We start from the raw sequence: 20,172 nt of genomic DNA, 5'->3' as shown, positions 1-20,172 counted from the left end.
AAAAGAGTCTACATCGCGCAAGCAAAGATTTCATGATTGACTTTTGGCGTAAAGATGTCGCCACACATTCGTACATTAAGCTAATCTAAGCTCTAACGGAAACATTATGAGGAAACTTGCTTTTTCATGTCACTAGTTATTGTGCGGGGCTTTGCTCCTGTGGTAAATTCCAGAAAAGAAGGAGCCTATATCACCCCCGGAAGTCTATTCTATATCTGTGCCAAATTATTACATGAATGCGCCTCATACTTGTATTGCCACGGAAAGAAAATAATGGACTTTTTGGTGGGAACTAAATCGGCATGTTGTTTGTGCTGTATATTTTCCCAAAATGTGTGTTGGCTGGACTAGTAATGATTTATAAGTATAAAATTCTGACTAGAACTGTCTAAACTTGGCACTGGCAAAAATAAGCTCATGAACATGAAGTTTGATTGCCAAAACGAAGAATAAAAAATAATGACTTGATACTGACAATAACAGTTTAGTTGACAGCTTTATGGCTTTCACTGTCATAAACAGTTGGCAGCTTTCACTGTCATTAACAGTTGACAGGCGTCACTGAAGCAAACGCAACGCAAGCACGCACGCGACGCCGTAACTCAAAGTCGCAAACTAAACGAAGCGATTACCTACGTCGAGTCGAGTCCAATTTAGGGATGGCGATTCTTTCCAAAAAAGATCGATTTTTAAATCGATTCGAATCGAAGTCTAATAAATCGATACACAAAAAAATCGAGGTGAAAAGAATCGATTTTGAAAAAATTGATCTTTTTCCGAGTTGCTTATTGAGTCTATGTTTTTAATACAAATACAAACCCATTTACCAATTAAAGGGTTTTTACTACTAAATCAAAGTAACAGGTATTAAAAAAGATATTTATTTCAGTTAAAAATTTAGTTTACATTAAAAAGTTAGTTTATAGTTCCCAGTACTCAATATCCAAGCTTTTTAAGAATAATAATCTGTCTAGCCTGCTAGGATCCAAGCGATTACGCTCATCACTTGCGATGTTCAATACATACATTCAACCAATTGTAAATAATTTTATGTTCGTATCAAAACAGAAAAAATCGAATCTCGATTTCGAGGGTGAAATATCGATTCAATGGATCGATTAAGAACACAATATCGATTTAAAATATCGATTTTTTTGGTCTACAAAATCGATTCTTCGATTAATCGATCTCAGATCGCCATGCCTAGTCCAATTTGTTCTTTTAGTTCTAACTAAACGCTACTCAGAATATATATAATTTTCCTCATTAAAGAATTGATTTGTTTTATTCAGTATAGTATCCGAATATCTGATGGCTAAAGCTGACGGTTTCGCCGCCAATATCAAATTTTTAAACTCCGTTTTATTTAATTGGTAAGTAAGTACTGTCAGGTTATCTTCCTATGAGATAGTATAATATATCCTTGCTTGCTTGTTCCTTGCCAAAATTTTGTTGGAACATTTTATGTGATTCTGCAAAATATTTAATAAATAAAACAGATTTTACTACCAATGTTAGTAACTTTCAAAGGTACTTTGTTACTGTAATATCTTTATTTACCATATCTTTTCCAGGGTGTCGTAAAAGGCGAATAATCTTGGGATTCTTCTTGTAGGCGATGGGTTAGCATTATTTGAACCTCAATCCATTAAAGTCATACTTAAATTTGAACATTGCATTTGTCTTGTCAAGTTGGTTGGTTCTGTCTACCTTGTGAAGGATATAGATGTAAGATGTGTGTATGTGTACATCTTATTTTGTTATCTGTTTTGACCAAATATGACTGGGATAAGAAAAAGAAAGACAAAATAGTCCCAAATTTAAATCAATCCGTTGAAATTTTTTGGGAACTTGTTTCCTCTTAAGTTAAGCAAAAATCGCAAATAAGACTTTAATTTTGTACTTAAGTTACAAGACCAACTTTTACCTTTTATTTATTCATGATTTTAGAAGAAAACCTACAATATGGAGCAGATAGTGGTCAAAACAGAAATGGAGGAGAGTGGGGAGATTCTGCTCTTCTATGTAAATGGTAAGTTATTAATATTGCACAAAACAAGACTTATGTTAAAAGCATTATCTAACAATTTAATGGTTTAAGTAAAGAATTTAAATGTTAGTGTTTGAAATGACTTCTTAAATACTTTATAAGACAACAAGTACATTGGGCCACAGGGACAAATATAGTACCCATAATAACAAGGTTACTTATTATTCTATGTGGCAAACTGTATTTTCATATCAATTCTTTTTCTTGCAAAACATCTGAAAATTCATTCAGTTTTCTGAAAGTGAATGTATTTTCAGATGTTTTGTTATTTATCAACATACTAGCATTTGAGATAAAACTTATCAGTGGCAACATTACTTATAATTGAAGTAATGAAGAATGTATAATCTGACATTATTTGAATCACACTTTAGTTGTCAAACCATACAGCTGATTGAGGCCTTTCAATCTTTTTCTGATTATGAGCTCTGTCAACCCAATAGAGATAAAGCAATGAATGCATGTGTTGTTATTTTACAGAGTCCGATGGAGCTGTGGAAGGTGTGGAAGGCTCGGTAACCACTATCGATAACTTAGAAAGCATGGGTGTTCAGATCCAGGACCTGCCCACTGATGCAACATACATCATGCAGGATGTTGATGATGAAGAAGCTACTGAAGATACCATGAATATTGATACAAATCTTACTTCAGAACAAATAAAAGAAAGATGGGCTCCAGAAGAAATAAACCGTCTATTAATATTCTATGTTGATAACAAAGAAAATTTCATGACTGGCAACACTAAGAAGAAACATCTCTGGAGTATTTGTTGCAAAACAATGTTATCGGGCAAAAATGCCACATCATGTGAAATTAAACTACGTAACATGAAAAGGAAATACGCTCAGTATTTAATCAATCAACATAAAGGTGTTGTAGTGAATTTTCCGTATCTTGATCTCTGTCATAAGGCGTTTTATGATGACAGTTTGGTAAACGCTATCATCAAAGAAAGTATAGATCAAGATGAACCGAGGCTAGTGAAATTGCCTGAAGAATGTCAGAAAACTGAAGAACCTCCTATGATTGTGAAAAGCATAAAGATAAATAAAAATACTGATGACAAAGTTGAATTGATGTTTAACTTATATTTGAAGTATAAAAAAGATATGCAAAAAGACATAAAGCCCAAAGATTTGTGGGAGCAAATAGCCATTGATATTGGTGAAGAGGACGGTGAATATTGGCATAAAAGGTTTTTCAATTATAAGCACCATTATTTGAAAATGTTAAACAAGCGAGCTACATCTGGCTCAGAGAGCATTCAGTGGCCGTATATGTCTTTATGTGATCAAATATTTCGAGATGATGAGGAATTTCAACGTAAATATGTTTCAACCAATGCAGAATCAGCTGCTAAACCTATCATTTCAAATTTGGGTCCTTATCATAATGATGATTGGAATATCACTGAAATTACTGTATTAGTTAAATATTATTTTGATTGTTATGATGAGTTTCAAGATCTGTCAATACCAGATAGTTTTCTCTGGAACGAAGTGGGCAGACTGTTGGATAAAAAACCTGATGTGTGTAAAAATAAATTTAATGAAATGAAGGTAGAACATTTAGATAAATATACACAGGGTGATTATGATATATTTTCACGTGTTCCAGTTTGCATATTATTTGATAACATTATAGCGAAGGATGTACAGTTAGAAATGGACAAAGATACATGTGGAGAAAGTAACGTCTGGTCTAATGATGATTTGGACGAATTGGTGAAGTATTTCTATGATAACATAGAGCTATTTAAGGATTCCGTATGCCATTACGTTTGTTGGGCAAGCATAGCTAGGAAACTGAATAAAAGTGTTAAGAACTGCAGGCTACAGTGGAAAGACCTAACAGTTTTGTATAAGTCGATATTAGAAGATAAGAAGGAGTATCCTGATATGCAAATTGACTGGAAATATATAGATTTGTTTGACAGGATCTTCGATTACGGAATGGATACAAGTTCAATGTGTTATTTGACCGAATTAAATGAAAAAGAAATAGAGAAGCAGAATGATTCTGGTAAAGTTGCTGGTATGTATTGAATTTTGTTTTCTGTAATTACTAGTGTCTTCTACAACTCTTAAGGTGATAATGAAATTTTACTCATAGAAATTAAACTTAAATTTAATGATAAAACTAGATGTACATACGCCTGGCTCGCTCGAAATTTTCAGAAATCAAATGATGTTACTTGAAGTCTATCTTAGCCTTATCAACTCTTATGTAATCCTTGTCTTTGTGGCAAATATAATATGAATTGTTCAGTAATTTTTGATTTATTATGTTTCAGTGAAAAAGCTCACAGTGGATTTAGACGAGAATATACAAGAAAGGCACGAGCTGTGGTCTGACGAAGACGAATATGACGAAAGAGGCTTCACAAAACACATGAAACGAACTTTCACACAGTCGAAAATGTTCAAAATACTCGAGTACTACTTAAAAAACAAAGATAAATTTGCAACAACACAAAAGAAAAGAGATTTCCTATGGGGACAACTCGGGAAGCAGCTAGGATTGGCAGGGAGTGATTGCGCTCAGAAATTCAGACATTTGAAAAATATGTACACATCATACATACGAAAGGAAATTGAAAAACCTGACATTCCTATTGTATGGCCATTTTACACATTATGCAAAAAGGTTTTTGGTTATAGAGCGTTGAAATCGAAATTGAAAAATAATAAAACTGCAGAAGACGATTGGGCTGCGAAGGAAATTAAAATAATAATAAGACATTTTGGAGAGAATTTCCAGATTATTTTAGATAATTTGAATGATAGTAGCGTATGGAGAAATGTAGCCAATGAAATAGGGAAGTCTGATATATCTTGTATGATAAAGTTTAATGAATTGAAGAAGGCTTATCAAAAAATGAAGAAGATGAAAGTGATGGACCCTAAAGTGATCATTCATTGGAAATATTACTCGTTGATAGATGAAATTTTCGCGGCAAAAGGGCATGAGGTGGATAGCCTTGATGTCTCCATGGATGATGGAGACCGCGAGCAAATGGAGGTGCTGTATGAGGAAGACATCAAGAATTATGGGCAAGAAGGTATTCTTTCCAACCTATATACTTAATTTACGTATTTAAAAAAAAGCACTGATTCGTATCATAAAATGTAGGTCGTAATTTACTTTCAAACTTAATCCATAAAGTCCATGGCCAAGAATGTAAAAAGCGTTTAGTAAGTTTGCATTAACATTAATTTCATATTGTCTCATTTTTTTTATGTTTTCAGAGGACGATTACCAATGCATCATCGTTATACCGGAAGGTCAAGATATAACTAATATGGAAGACGCACAAATAATCATACAAAATTCCCAAGACATGAACAAAAGTGAAGAAACGGTCAAAAATGAAGCTCCAACTGTCAATCCGAACAACAAGTGGATTAAACGCACTAAAAAAAGACTTTTAATACATTATTTGAACTATGTAAGATCTAGAAAAAGCGAAGTAATAAATCCTACAGAAATGTGGAATGAAATTTCAACAAAATTGAACAAAACTCCTCTATCATGTAGAAAGATGTTCGCGAAATTGAGAAGTAACCATAGAGAAGCTAAGAATGATGTTAATAAGAAAAAGACGCCATACTTCACATTGCTCGAAAAGATTTTGGCATTGAAACCTAAGTTTTCTAAAACACAGAAAAGTTTGAAGGCAGGGAAGACCTTTAAAGATGTACCACTAGCTGTAGAAAAAGTTGAACAAGCGCTAAGATTTTATTTATTACATATCAAAGAATTCAATAGTCCTAGATTTGAAAAGCGACATCTGTGGACTGAACTTGCTAATTTCGTTGGCGAACCTGTTACAAACGTATTCAATAAGGTTAATTATTTGAAAAATTCCTACAATATTGAGACTGGTGAAGGTGTAGGTCAAAATACTTTACTCAGTGAATTGATAAAGGAAATAATTACTGAGGAAATAACACTTAAAGCCTTGGCTGAAAACGATAAAGTTGATGTTGAAGATAAGACAGAATACAATTGGTGTGATGAAGAAATTGAACAATTGTTGATTTTGTATTTAGAAAATTTGGATCAGTTCAAAAATCCGAAATATGTAAGAAAATATTTGTGGTTAGACGTGTCTAATGTTTTGAAAAAAAGTCCGTTGGCGTGTTCTAAGAAAATGTCAGAAATACGAACTTTGTATAGGAATTTGGTGAAAGAAAATTCCGAGGCGTTGAACGACTGGAGGTTTTCTAGTCTATGTCAGAAAATCTATGGTACAGGGAAAAAGGAGATTGGAAATTGAGTCTTAGAACACTAGACAGAATGTTTGAAATTGCATAGAACGCATAAATAAATATATTACGGAACAAATTACATTTAAGTTATCCCACAAGATAGATTAAGTTAGCCCCAAAGTCAGTTAGATAGTTATAGGACATACTGTGGTCCTCAATGTAAAAAAAAACCTTTTAATTAAGAATTAGCTGAAATTTTGGTAGGCAACTTCTTAAAATTGTAAAACTGAATGTACTTTTAATATGAAATTCAGCTGAGCGTAGCATTTTAGTGTTTTGATAATTGTTGACTCTGTCTACCCCGCAGAGGATGTAGACGTGATTATTGACATTACATCCTCATTTACCCAGATTTAGAATCTTGGATGAAGAGCATCCTAAACCGACAAGTGTCTATGAAAAAATGAAGCAGAATAAGCTGCATACTTATTCTGCTTCATTTTTTCATAGACACTTTCATTGACATAGATCGTGGCAAGTGGAAAGTTTTAGTCTGTGTCAAATTTTGATTCCTTTGCATTCTCCAGCAAATAAGCGTGTAAAATTGTTTAAATAAAATGCAACTCGCCTTGGAGATAATTCACGGAATTTGAAAATCAATTAGTAAGTAAAAAAAGGAGACAAGTGCGAGTTGAACTCGCGTGAAGGAATTCCGTACGATGTTACCTATCATGTTTTTTTAAATCTGACCCAAATTTGTTTGTGGTAACTAAAAATATGTTCTCCCACACATTCCACCTGCAAATGTAAGTTGGTACGCACAATATTGAGTGATTTACCATGTTATTTTAATATCATGGACTACTTATAGGTTTTCCTATAATCTATAAGGAGAAAACTAATTTCTGTATTTTTATAAAAATTTTAGGTTAGGTTAGTTAGGGGGGGAATGGTCAATTTTCGTCTATTTTCTTGAATAACTTGGAAACTTATTTATTTTAAAATTACACTTACATTTAAGATCTTCTCAACAAGACCTTTCATTTGATATGCCACACGATGCAGTCTTCAGATTTTTTTTTTTTAATTTTCCCCTTCGCCCCCAAAAATGACCCCCCATATACAGATTTAATCTGCTCACGTCACACCTCTGTGTTTGGGTCACAGGAATTGATATGTGTACCAAATTTCAAACTAATAGATTCGGAGATAATTCACTGTTAGCGACGGACGGACAGACACACGAGTGATCCTATAAGGGTTCCGTTTTTGTATTCAGACGATTGAACAAAAAGCGGCCTTATCGAAAATTTCTTCCAGGATTTTTCCTGTGGTCTAGGAAAAATAAAAACAAAATAATTGCTGGTGGCGCTAAGATGGTCTATCTCTTTCTAGCTTTGAGGTTAACTGCGGTGGTAGAAAGAGAGAAGTATGGTCTTTCAACATTCGTGAATAAGGGGGTTGGCTTAACAAAAGCGTGATGCATCGAATTCGTGTATGCAAATGTTATATTATGAATGTATACTTATTTGTATATCCCTTATGGCTTTTTGATGGAATTGAAGAGGGAAATAATTGTAAGGGGCTAAAAATGACTACAAAAGAGTGTTTTGAGGATTTTTGACCGAATGTAATTCTATGAACTGAATGTATAAATTGAATTATGTATTTTACATATTAAATGCTTGTAAATAATATTATGTTTTGCATTTATTCAAATACATACATATGGTCACGTCTATATCCCTTGCGGGTTAGACAGAGCCACCAGACTTGAAAAGACTGAATGACCACGTTCAGCTTTTTGGCTTAATGATAGTATTGAGATTCAAATAGTGACAGGTTTCTAGTCCATCGCCTAAAAAAAATCCTAAGTTTGTAAGCCTATCCCTTAGTCGCCTTTTACGACATCCATGGGAAAGAGATAGAGTGGTCCTATCCTTTTATTATTATTCAAATATGACGTTATCATGATCAGTGTTACGGGTTTTGTTACCTTGCAAAGGTTGCGGAGGTCAGATGGGTGTCGCTTCGTGTCTGACCTGACTCACCCAATTCAGGATTCATGGTCACTAAAGCCAGGATGGAGAAGTTGTCATCAAATTGATTTTGTAATTTTTTGAGAACTATGTACTTAAAATAATCTTTCTTTCTCGTTATAATATCTTCTTTCATATGATTCTCAGTTCTCAAATACTTATTAAACACTAGCGGGTCGCCCCGGCTTCGTATGGGTGCAATGCTGATGTTATATACCTACATAATATAAACATTTCTTCTGCATCACATATACAAATAATCCACTGAAATACCTTGGATAGTTTTGCAGATATGAAATACATATGGACAGACAGCGAGAAGCGACTATATTTAATCTATCCAGGGATACGGGCAAAAGATCCGGACGAGGTAACGCGATCAGTTGTTTTAGAAGAGCCAGAGAGGTTCCCCCCCTCCCCCCTCTCTGGAAAGGAGCCCGGGGGCGCCTTATGACCATAATCATGGCGATTAAGATCTAACCTCCGCAATATGTCATGGTTACGACGTATCCACTTTTCTGAATGTGCTGATTTCCTTAGTAAGTTTTTCCTCACTGTATGAGCATCGAATAGTTGAATTAATATATGGTAGACATAGTAGTATATGGAACGGTGTCAGTAGGTTAGTGTCGAGGTCACTCTTTGACATTACTGTGGACAGATAATCCTTTTACGTCCCCTTGGATATAAAGACAATGGAAGATACATGTCCACATCTCATACATATATACATATAAACACGTCTATCCTTTGCGAGTTAGACAGAGCCAACAGCCTTGAACTGATAGGAACGTTATAGAACCAAATAGTGACAGGTTGGTAGCCCATCGCCTAAAAGAAGAATCCCAAGTTTATAAGCCTATCTCTTAGTCGCCTTTAACGACATCCAAGGGAAAGAGATGGAGTGGTCCTATGCTTTTTTCCGGGAACCACACGGCACTCATATCACATACAAAAAATATCCTGTTCATTAATTATACAAGGAGAGTGCGACTTTTCTGTTCCAGTATTAAAAGGGAAGGTACTTTGATCAAATCGGGGACATTCTGTCCTGCTGAGTTTGACCTCGAATATTCTATATTTCATCAAGATCGGTTCAGCGGTTTGGTATTGAAAGTGTAACGATTGATAGACAGGTACCACGGTGCATAATTTTCATAACATTTAGATTTATATCCACGTTATACGATTGGACATGGACACCGAACTACAAGAGCTGTGGTCTTACCAAAAGCGATTTCATTTAATCTTAATGTAGTCAGCAGAATGGAATGTTTGGACAGATACCCGAAAAGGATGATGAGGGAAGCAAACTATAGCGTTTGTTTAAACCACAGAAATCTATTAAATTAAAATAATATAATGTCGTATTAATCCGATTTTTGTGGTCAAACCACCAAAAGCCTTAAACCTATCTTATTTACTGTATTGTTTCTCCCCTTTTATACTGATACAGGTGAGACTGAGATTAGCACTGTTCTATTCGTACTATAACGTCTTTATTCTTATTAAAAGGCAATATGTCCTACCTTTTCGCTCTTTCTACCAGTTAACCTTTAAGTTAGAAAAAGAGGATAGATAAAAAATATTTTTTTATAACGTTCGTGATTACGTCTCTCGTCGCGCCGCAGCCGTTGTTGCTAGATTCGAATAATATTATATTATAGTTCACGATGGAAGATAAACACCCGCCATCAAACAGACGTCAGCCTTATCTGTACAAACTTTTAGTAAAATGCGGCACTTAGTTGAGAGAAGACGTGTTTTAAGGACATTATGTGTAAAATTAAAATTCAATTAAAAGACGCGTACATAATATGTTTGTGACAGTGAGTTAATGGTGTGATAAGTTTCTATACATATTTTTTTTCTTCTTAAATCTTTGTCAAATAAATACTGTCTTTTTCTCACAGCTCCGCCCGCGTCGAACTTTAATTTCCGTTTCTCTCATTCCCGCGGGAATATTCAGACAAATTGCCTATGTTTGATCTTGGATAATTAATTATATTAATACAATTTTTCATTGAAATCATTTAGATAAAACGTACGTAACGGATGATCAGTTTTTTTTGGATACTAAAATATCCAGACGACATCCTTGATTTGAATCTGAATAACGGTTCTTATAACCATTGTAATCTACGTTCAAGTTTCAAACAAAAACGATGGCACATTATGTTTAAAGAAAATTTGTGAAAAGAATATTTTGATAGTCTGTTAGATACAGTAGCAGTGTTACTGCTTCAGAACCGCAGCTCCAGGATATGTTCCTGGATCAGGTTAGATCCCTGGTCAGGGTTGTGTTTGTCCCATGTCGAATGAAAAAATAACATTTTCTGATTACTGATGCTAATAAGTAGTACCTACCTTTTCTTGCGTTACTATCCCATTACAAATTTTGAACTTACCCAGCCCAGCTCCACGTAATGTTGGAAAGATTAAAGGAATCATAAAAAATCGCTCTTTGTTCATCTGGAAAGTAAAAGTATAATTATCCTTTATTATTTGTACATTTATTTTAGTAAAGCTTCAATGCTGGTCTGGTCTTAGCTTAGCGATAAGAGTATAGTCTATGCCAACATTGCCAACAGCTTCTCTCCAAACAGATTGCAAGTTGATCAAGTTTCTTCAAGCGATAGTCTAAAAACCAGTCCTTATCTGATTTCAAATTGCGTAATTAAATTCCTTCTGCAAAATTCCAATGTCGGACAACGCGGCGTGGGCAGGTATTCCACCCGCACTTGGTGGATTTCTCACCCTTATCCTTGCGATTCGCCAAGTCATTTATCATGTAAACCGCTGTGATTTGGAATTCCCTTCCCGCGTTTCTCTACCCTGAATCATACACAACTTTCACGGCAACAGTGAACAGGCATTATTTGAGCTTACGTGCACCAAATTAGGCTACATCTTACCACCAGGCAGATTGAGGTCAAACGCACTCCAATCTGTAAAAAGAAGTATTGGAACGTGGATTTCCGATCCGTGTCTTTTTGAGACAATCAGATCAGTCTACCCTGTATGTATATATTTTTTTTTTCAAGCTTCTAGGTACGAGATGATGTAAAGATTTGGTTCATTGCGTTTTTAATGAAGATCCCTGGTTCCAACTCTTAAAGTCAGGACTCGATGTAGGATGGGTATCAGATACCTTAAACCGTCGACCACGACTCTCCAAAGTAAAGCCACGATATTGATTAAAGATAACAATAGAGTGATGAAGCCATACGTTCTATCTGGCGAGGATAATGCTGTTATATCACGTGAATTTTAAGCCCATGTCTTTTGGAGTACTGCTTATATGATGAATTCTCAAAAATAAGTACCTACCTACCTATTTTAATAATTTCCAGATTAGCAATAGCTACTTATTATGATTAAATAGAGATGATGTTCTTAAAACAATATAAATCAGTTAATAACATGATAAACCTACTTACTAACAAAATATTATTAAGAATTTTCATGATTGAATTTGTATTTCCAAAAATTTGCCTTTTATAAACAATCAAAGTTACAAACCTAAGATTCACTGTGTTTTTTTACTTGTGGACAGATTTTACTTGTGGACAAGTTCGAGACTTGTGTTTTGGTATACTATATAATTCAACACAATATATTTTACAATAGGTACTGAAGTTTAGATAAACATCTATAATCCAGATCGATCAGAAAATGTTCAGTTTTATAATGACCTAACCGGGTATCGAACCCGGGACCACTACAACACAGGCCGTCAAATATTGACTTTTTAACAACCCTTTAAAATTCCATTTAATTCACTTTAGACATGAACTATATATAGCTACCTCTAAATGGATTACGTTGTCAGCTTCAAATAGAGACATAACTACATTATCGCCTGGGCGAATATAATCCTGTAAGATGTTCAGGTGAAAATAATAATAAACATAAACAAAATGGACTTGAAAGTGACAGTTTTGATGCTGTTATCAGTTTTGAAGATCTGCCGCGCGGGCAGGGTGCAAGCCGCCGTCAGTTTCCTGTGAGTATTCCTCAAAATATGATGAACGGGTGCCGTGTGGTTACCGGCACGTTGCAATAAGAACACTTTAATTCATTTTTATGGATGTTTTTGTGAATAAGAGAATACCTAATAACTAGTGCAAGCTTCCAAGTTGGTCTAATTGTGACGAAAAAAGCATGTGCCAGCCGCTTATCTTCCCGAGTATATAGTAGAAGTCAATCAAGGGAAAAGCTAATAAACTTGGGATTCTTTGCGATGGGCTAGCGACCTGTCACTGCAAGCCATACCAGTGAACGTGGCCTTTACTTACGTCTTTTGAAGACTCTGTCTGTCTATGCGTAGCGGGAGCGATGATTCGGCTCGACCGCCACCAAAGGGAAGATCTCCCGCCAGGCTAAGTGTTATGCCTGGGGAACCACGGCTCCAACGATGTTGTGTCGGAGGTTGTATATATAGCTCCAATCCGTGAAATCTTTGAAATCGCGTCTTAGATTCTTCGCTGCTATTGGTTGAGCGCGTCAATTTCTTCGCGATGATTGACAGTTGTTGTGTGTTTTGATGTTGTGACGAGTGGCGTAGAGATGTCGCCACATATGTATGTATTTATGGTTATTAGATTACCCCGGACTCCTTTCCAGAGAAGTGAGGATGTAACCGGCCTAAGTAATGCCAGGAGGAAGAAGTTTCTGACAAAGAAATCTTTAACAAATATAAAAGTTTTATTTAAAAACTGCATCTTTACTTTCAGAACGAACTCTTCGTACCAGGAGATAGAACTCAAATCTCTAGAATCCAGTCTTTCGTTGCGGGACATCCTGCCTGTCAAGCAGAAGTATTATGACAAGAACAGAGCGCCTAAACTTCTGGGGCAACCCACCATCGTCTACTTCCACGTTACTGTTCTGTCTTTAGACTCTATCAATGAAGAGAGCATGGTAAGTTATGTTACATACATACATACATATGGTCACGTCTATATCCCTTGTGGGGTAGACAGAGCCAACAGTCTTGAAAATACTGATAGGCCACGCTCAGCTATTTGGTGTTGCTAATGATAGAATTGAGATTCAAATAGTGACAGGTTGCTAGCCCATCGCCTAAAAAAAGAATCCCAAGTTTGTATGCTTATCCCTTAGTCGCCTTTTACGACATCCATAAGAAAGAGATGGAGTGGTCCTATTCTTTTTTGTACTGGTGCCGGGAACCACACGGCACTTATGTGTAGTAAGTATGGTAAGTTATGTTCATATAGATATAAGAACTTTTCTAGTGCTAGAGTAGACTAGTGGTCGAATCCGTAAGGTGACCGGTGAAAATGTGTGATGCGCAAATAGGCACAGGTTCGAATCCCACCTCGGCCATGTAACAATGACTATTTTGAAAGTTATGTACATTAGTTTGAATACTAACCGATGCTCTTACGGTGAGGCAATATTTTGTTATAGTTTTACATATAAAGTAAGAAACGAGTAATTTCTCTACACAAAATGTATACTAAGTCGCTACATACATACATATGGTCACGTCTATGTCCCTTGCGGGGTAGATAGAGCCAACAGTCTTGAAAAGGCTGAATGGCCACGTTCAGCTATTTGGCTTAATGAAAGAAACTAAGTCGAACGTAAAAGCCAGACAAAAAAATATCAACAAACATAGTTATGGAGAACACAAGAAGTATGCAAGGATCGTAGAGAGTGGAAAATGGATGATTTATTGTAAGAATGTATGTATGTATACTTGTAAAAGAACGTAAAAAAGCAAGAACAAAATAAAAGAATGTTCCCGTTTACAATTGATATATTGATGGGGTAAGTATTATTTTTCCAGACCTATGTAGCTGACATTTTCCTTGCGCAATCCTGGCGCGACCCTCGCCTCCGCCTCCCGGAGAATATGCACGAGGAATACCGCATCCTGGACGTGGAATGGCTGAACAGCATCTGGAGGCCCGACTGCTTCTTCAAGAACGCCAAGAAGGTCACCTTCCATGAGATGAGCATCCCTAACCATTATCTGTGGTTATACCATGATAAAACGCTGCTCTATATGTCCAAGTAAGTTACAAGTAACTACATTATATCGAGTCTCACGTCCCATGAGAATTGTCATTACATACATACATAAAATCACGCCTCTTTCCCGGAGGGGTAGGCAGAGACTACCTCTTTCCACTTGCCACGATCTCTGCATACTTCCTTCGCTTCATCCACATTCATAACTCTCTTCATGCAAGCTCGGCGGTTTCGGGTACTTTTGACCTGACCCTTTACCAGGACGTCCTTAATTTGATCAAGATACGTTTGTCATTATGCTGTTTTTTATTGTCTGTAATTTATTTTCTAATCTTGGGTCTTATGGGTATACAAGTTAATGTCACTATTTGTTTAGTTATTGTTCAGTCAAGTTCTGTAGCTGTAACTAAAGGGAAATTTGTTGAGACCATGAATTTTGACCAAGAAATTTCATACATTCATGTACATACATATGTACGAAATCCAACATTACGTCTGTATCCCAAGCGGGGTAGATAAGGTCAACAATCTTCAAAACACTGAAAGGCCACGTTCAACTGTATGGCTTTATGATGGAATTGAGATTCAAATAGTGACAGGTTTCTAGCCTATCACCTAAAAGAGGAATTCCAAGTTCATAAGCCTTTCCCTGTCACCATTTACGACATCCATGGGAAGATATGGTGTGGTTCTATACTGAAGTACAGTTAAGTACAGATTTCAGACCATGCTGTATTTAATACTAAAGGAATGATGTGTCACTTTTGAACGTACGGTTAATGATAATTTTATTGATTTCAGATTAACTTTAGTTCTATCTTGCGCCATGAAGTTCGAGTCTTACCCTCACGACACTCAAAGCTGCTCCATGATGATAGAAAGTTGTAAGTAGCAAACATTCATTTTTCCATATAATCACAATTCCATCATGAAGCCATAGATTTGAACATGACCTTTTATTCTTTTCAAGTCTGCTGGCTCTGTCTACCCCACAAGGCATATAGACGTGATTATATGTACACAGAGTTGAACATGACCTTTTACTCGTATTCTTTTCAAGTCTGCTGGCTCTGTCTACCCCACAAGGGATATATACCTAGACGTAATCATATGTACCTATGTATGTAGTTAGTGTCTCGTAACACAAGTCTAGAACTTACTTCGAGGCTAACTCAATCTGTGCAATCTGTCTCGTATATATATTTATTTATTTTTAATAAACTTTATGCCTTAGGTTAAACTTAACTCCCTTTGGGGATTTCCAGAAATAAAAAAAGCCGTAATTTATTCGTTACATGCAAAAATATATTCTCTTTAAATATAAGTATGAATAAGATATTGACATTAAAGTTGTTCATTCTTCTTTGTTCCCAGTGTCTCACACGGTCCACGATTTGGTTTTCATCTGGAACCTGACTGACCCGTTAGTGGTCAACCCCGACATCGAACTGCCTCAGCTCGACATCTCCAACAACTACACATCCGACTGTACTATAGAATATTCCACAGGTGAATAATGATTAACTTCATAATGATGACTTGAAATCAGTCAAAAAGATTTAAAATGTAAACTGAATTTTAAATCTAATGTTGAAACAACTAATTTATTCTACATACATATGGTCACGTATATATCCCTTGCGGGGTAGACAGAGCCAACAGTCTTAAAAGGACTGAATGTCCACAAGCCAAATAGCTGGCTTAATGATAGAATTGAGATTCAAATAGTGACAGGTTGCCAGCCCATTGCCTAAAAAAGAAGTTTGTAAGCTTATCCCTTAGTCGCCTTTCACGACATCCATTATTGGTGCCGGGAACCACACGGCACTAATTTATTCTTTTTGTCATAATTTACCGATACTTATCTAATAAGTTATGTAGAACAACTCCATTTAACGGAATGTACAGAACTATTAGAAATAGTAAAACTGGAAATAGGCGAGAGAAAATCGCCTATTCTTCAGTTTTATAGGTATCTGTTCCCGGCTGGTCCATGTAGTTCCTTGTTGCACATCGCTATGGTGCAACAAGGAATATGAAGGGGTGAGAGAGGGTGTACTGGATGGAACATTTTAGGTTACCTCCTCAAGAAACCTAGGATAAGTCTCTACTCCTCTGACCAAGGCTTTAATGCAACACAAAATTAATATATATAACCAGAAAAGCACAAAGATAATAAATATATATGGGACAAATTATTATGATTGAGTTAGCCTCGAAGTAAGTTCGAAACTTGTGTTACGGGATACTAACTCAACAATAATATATTTCATAATAAATTCTTATATTGATAAACATTTAAAAGACCCTGGCCGGTATTTGAACCCGGGCCCTCCAATGTCACAGACAAGCGAACAACCGCTGCGCCACAGAGGCCGTCAAATGATGATGAAATATTTCAGGTAACTTCACCTGCTTAGCCGTGGTGTTCAACCTCCGCCGCCGTTTGGGTTACCACCTGTTCCACACTTACATCCCATCAGCCCTCATCGTGGTCATGTCCTGGATCTCCTTCTGGATCAAGCCCGAAGCCATCCCGGCCAGAGTCACGTTGGGAGTCACTTCTCTTCTCACACTGGGTAAGTCTTCTTCAAAACCATTCTTCTGTAAATTATCACGGCGTTGAGTGTCGATTATCGAACGGCTAAGGCACCTGAATAAAAAGCGCGATACACAAGTTCAAATGCGCGGATATATATGACACTTCTTTAATCAATGTACGTTAGTTTAGTCACGAAATTAATAATTCAATACAAAGTTAATGTCAAACTAGCTTTTGCCCGTGACTTAGTCCGCGTGTTTTATTTTTTCGCAATAAAAATAGCCTTTATCCTTCCTAAGGTCAATTCTTTGTACCAAACATCAAAATCGGTTCGGTGGTTTATGCGTGACAGTATAATAGACAGTCATAGTCACTTTCGCATGTATAATAGTGGGGAATTGGTATTTCGATTTATTGCACTAATTTAGTAAACGTTACGACAAAAATTACCATATCGATACCATTAACTACATACATATAATCACGTCTATATCTCTTAGGCAGAGGGGTAGACAGAGCCAACAGTCTTAAAGGACTGATAGGCTACGTTTAGCTGTTGCGCTTAATTGAGACATGTTGCTAGCCCATCGCCTAAAAGAAAAGTCCTAAGTATATAGCCTATCCCTAGTCGCCCTTTACGCCATCAATGGGTAAAAGATGGAGTGGTCCTACTCTTATTTCCGTGCCGGGAACCACACCAACATGACTATATTTAACTATATCACTACATAGTATAAAACAAAGTCGCTATTTTAGTCTGTTGTCTGTATGCTTAAATCTTTAAAATTACGCAACGGATTTTGATGCGGTTTTTTGTAAGAGGTAGAGTGATTCAAGAGGAAGGTTTTTATGTATAATACATTTATATTTTTAATTTTGCACCCGTGCGAAGCCGGGGCGGGTCGCTAGTATTACTATAAATGACTAATTTGTTTAAAATATGTTCCCAGCAACCCAAAACACCCAGTCCCAGCAGAGTCTCCCGCCGGTATCGTACGTGAAGGCCATAGACGTCTGGATGTCCTCGTGCTCCGTGTTCGTGTTCCTGTCCCTGTTCGAGTTCGCCGTGGTCAACAACTACATGGGGCCAGTGGCCACTAAGGCCATGAAAGGGTACTCAGACGAGGACCTGAGTAGAGACCTGGACGCCTTCAAGGTTAATCTTATATATAAAATTCTCGTGTCACAATGTTTGTCTCCGTACCCCTCCGAAACGGCTTTACCGATTTTAACCAAATTTTGCATGAATATTCAGTAGGTCTTTTTTTTTTTCATACCCTTTAGTGAACTTTTTTTTTAACTAGAAATTAATTAAAAATTGATTTATATGGCAAAACAACGTTTGCCGGGACAGCTAGTATGGATATAAAAGTCTTTAAAACTCACTCTATTTTAGTTTTCTTTCTCTGAGCCGTGTGATTCCCGGCATCAATACAAAAAAGGAATAGGACCACTCCATCTCTTTCACATGGATGTAGTAAAAGGCGACTAAGGGATAGGCTTACAAACTTGGGATTATTTTTTAGGCGATTGGCTAGCAACCTGTCACTCTTTGAATCTCAATTATATCATTAAGCCAATTAGCTGAACGTGGCCATTCAGTCTTTTCAAGACTGTTGGCTCTGTCTACCCCGCAAGGGATATAGACGTGACCATATGTATGTATGTTAGTCTTTTAAACTCACTTTAATTTGGTGTTCCCTCTCTTAACGTTACTTCCGGTTGCATCCTAACCTCGCTGGAAAGGAGCCTAGGGTACGCCTTCTTGACCATGATTCAGAATTGCGTGAGTCAGGTTTTGACACGAAGCGACTCCTGTCTGACCTCCGCAACCTTCGCAGGGGGAGCTAACTAAATAAGATGATGATTCTTAGATGCTTTTACGACACCTTCGCAACAAGGAGGTGAGATGATGAAACCGGGACTGACTTAAGGAGGACTTTCATATATATTTTTTTTTATTTTCAGCACATATTCCCAAACACTGTGGATCCTCGGGCCAGTACATCAGCTTCCATTCCACAATACGAGACCTTCTGCAACGGGAGGGAGACGGCTGTATACATAGATCGGTTCTCTCGCTTCTTCTTCCCATTCTCATTCTTCATACTGAACGTTGTCTACTGGTCTACGTTCTTGTAAAAATATAATTTACATCTCTTGTATGAAAAGTTAAAATAGATTAAGTTATTTATTAATTAATGTAGTTAAAAGTAATCATATATTTTTATGATTGGCATTTCTAATACATGATTCTTCTTTGGGATGAGAGTGAAGTGTGTGAAGACTTGCGACCATATCCTTTTTTCGTGTTAAGAGTGTTTTAACTAGGTGTACATACATACATATGGATACGTCTATATCCCTTGTGGGGTAGACAGAGCCAACAGTCTTGAAAAGACTGATAGGCCACGCTCAGCTATTTGGCTTAATGATAGAATTGACATTCAAATAGTGACAGGTTGCTTGCCCATCGCCTAAAAAAAGAATCCTAAGTAAGAAGGTGTACACATTAAAATAACAAATTTTAAAAAATGGATTAGTGAGACATTTTAATTACTTAAAATATTAGAATATAAACAGGTAACTTGTGTTCCTATATTAATAATTTAGGTAGTTGTATAAATAAAAATAAAATAAATAAGTTAGTTTTATTTTAGAATGTGTTGACACCCTTCTTCTCTCTCCTGGCGTTAGCCCGGAGTCCGCCTTTACGACCATTCACGTTTCGTGTAAAAACCTGACTGCTAATCCAGATCATGGTCAAATGCGGATACTGGGAATCATCCAGGTAAAGTTTTCGTAAAAGCTTGCCTCAGATTAACCTAGCCTAATACTAATGCCAGGTGGAAGAAGTTTATGTTATCCAAATATTAAAAGAGAATACTGACTGACTGATGGACAATCAACCCAAAGCCCAAACCAGATTTTTATGTGCACTTAGACGAAATCTCCCTGAATTACCACGAGAAAGGAAAGCAATCGGATTTATCGTTATACTTACTCGAACGCAACCGCGGACGAAATGTTGTCTAAAATATATGCACTCAATTCTTAAATATTCAGAATGTGTCCACTAGCTTCTTGATAGACTTTTAAAAAGGAATCCTAGACGTAATTCATTGAACTCTGAAATTAGGCATACGATTAGATTCTTTATTGTTTAAGTCTAGACTATACAGTTAAGGCGAAGTTCTTAGACCACAAAGTATGCCCCAAAAATGATATTTCGAAAATAAAAAATTTAACTTGTTTGTTGTATATGAAAAAGAAAACACAGTACATTAAATACAGAAATACACATACATACATATGATCATGACTATA

The 20,172-nt window shown here is 36.3% G+C and overlaps 2 protein-coding genes across 8 annotated transcripts; both read left to right on the top strand.

The window, feature by feature from the left end:
- The first annotated feature begins 1,199 nt into the window (after positions 1–1,199).
- On the top strand, positions 1,200–7,959 carry LOC106137166 (uncharacterized). 2 transcript variants are annotated; one of them, XM_013337948.2, is made up of 5 exons: positions 1,200–1,373; positions 1,951–2,032; positions 2,531–4,087; positions 4,347–5,114; positions 5,302–7,959. In XM_013337948.2, exons 2-5 carry the CDS (start codon positions 1,966–1,968, stop codon positions 6,330–6,332), a joined length of 3,423 nt encoding a protein of 1,140 aa, XP_013193402.1. In that variant the 5' UTR covers positions 1,200–1,373; positions 1,951–1,965; the 3' UTR covers positions 6,333–7,959. The 2 variants fall into 2 exon arrangements, with proteins under 2 accessions (XP_013193402.1, XP_060807541.1); XM_060951558.1 differs by lacking the exon at positions 1,200–1,373 and adding an exon at positions 1,438–1,530.
- Positions 7,960–10,043: 2,084 nt separating this feature from the next.
- On the top strand, positions 10,044–19,176 carry LOC106137135 (glycine receptor subunit alpha-2). 6 transcript variants are annotated; one of them, XM_060951560.1, is made up of 9 exons: positions 10,044–10,143; positions 12,092–12,309; positions 13,040–13,226; positions 14,119–14,345; positions 15,105–15,187; positions 15,678–15,812; positions 16,706–16,882; positions 17,796–18,001; positions 18,814–19,175. In XM_060951560.1, the coding sequence occupies exons 2-9, from the start codon at positions 12,224–12,226 to the stop codon at positions 18,985–18,987; spliced, it is 1,275 nt and encodes a 424-aa protein (XP_060807543.1). In that variant the 5' UTR covers positions 10,044–10,143; positions 12,092–12,223; the 3' UTR covers positions 18,988–19,175. The 6 variants fall into 6 exon arrangements, with proteins under 6 accessions (XP_060807543.1, XP_060807546.1, XP_060807548.1 ...); XM_060951563.1 differs by having other exon boundaries at positions 10,047–10,143; positions 12,136–12,309; positions 18,814–19,176; XM_060951565.1 differs by having other exon boundaries at positions 10,050–10,132; positions 12,136–12,309; positions 18,814–19,176.
- The last annotated feature ends 996 nt before the right edge of the window (positions 19,177–20,172 follow it).

This window comes from Amyelois transitella, chromosome 25 (assembly GCF_032362555.1).
Source record: "Amyelois transitella isolate CPQ chromosome 25, ilAmyTran1.1, whole genome shotgun sequence".
Taxonomy (NCBI): domain Eukaryota; kingdom Metazoa; phylum Arthropoda; class Insecta; order Lepidoptera; family Pyralidae; genus Amyelois; species Amyelois transitella.
Note: the sequence above shows the minus strand (reverse complement) of the source record. Positions and strands in the feature narration are given on the sequence as shown.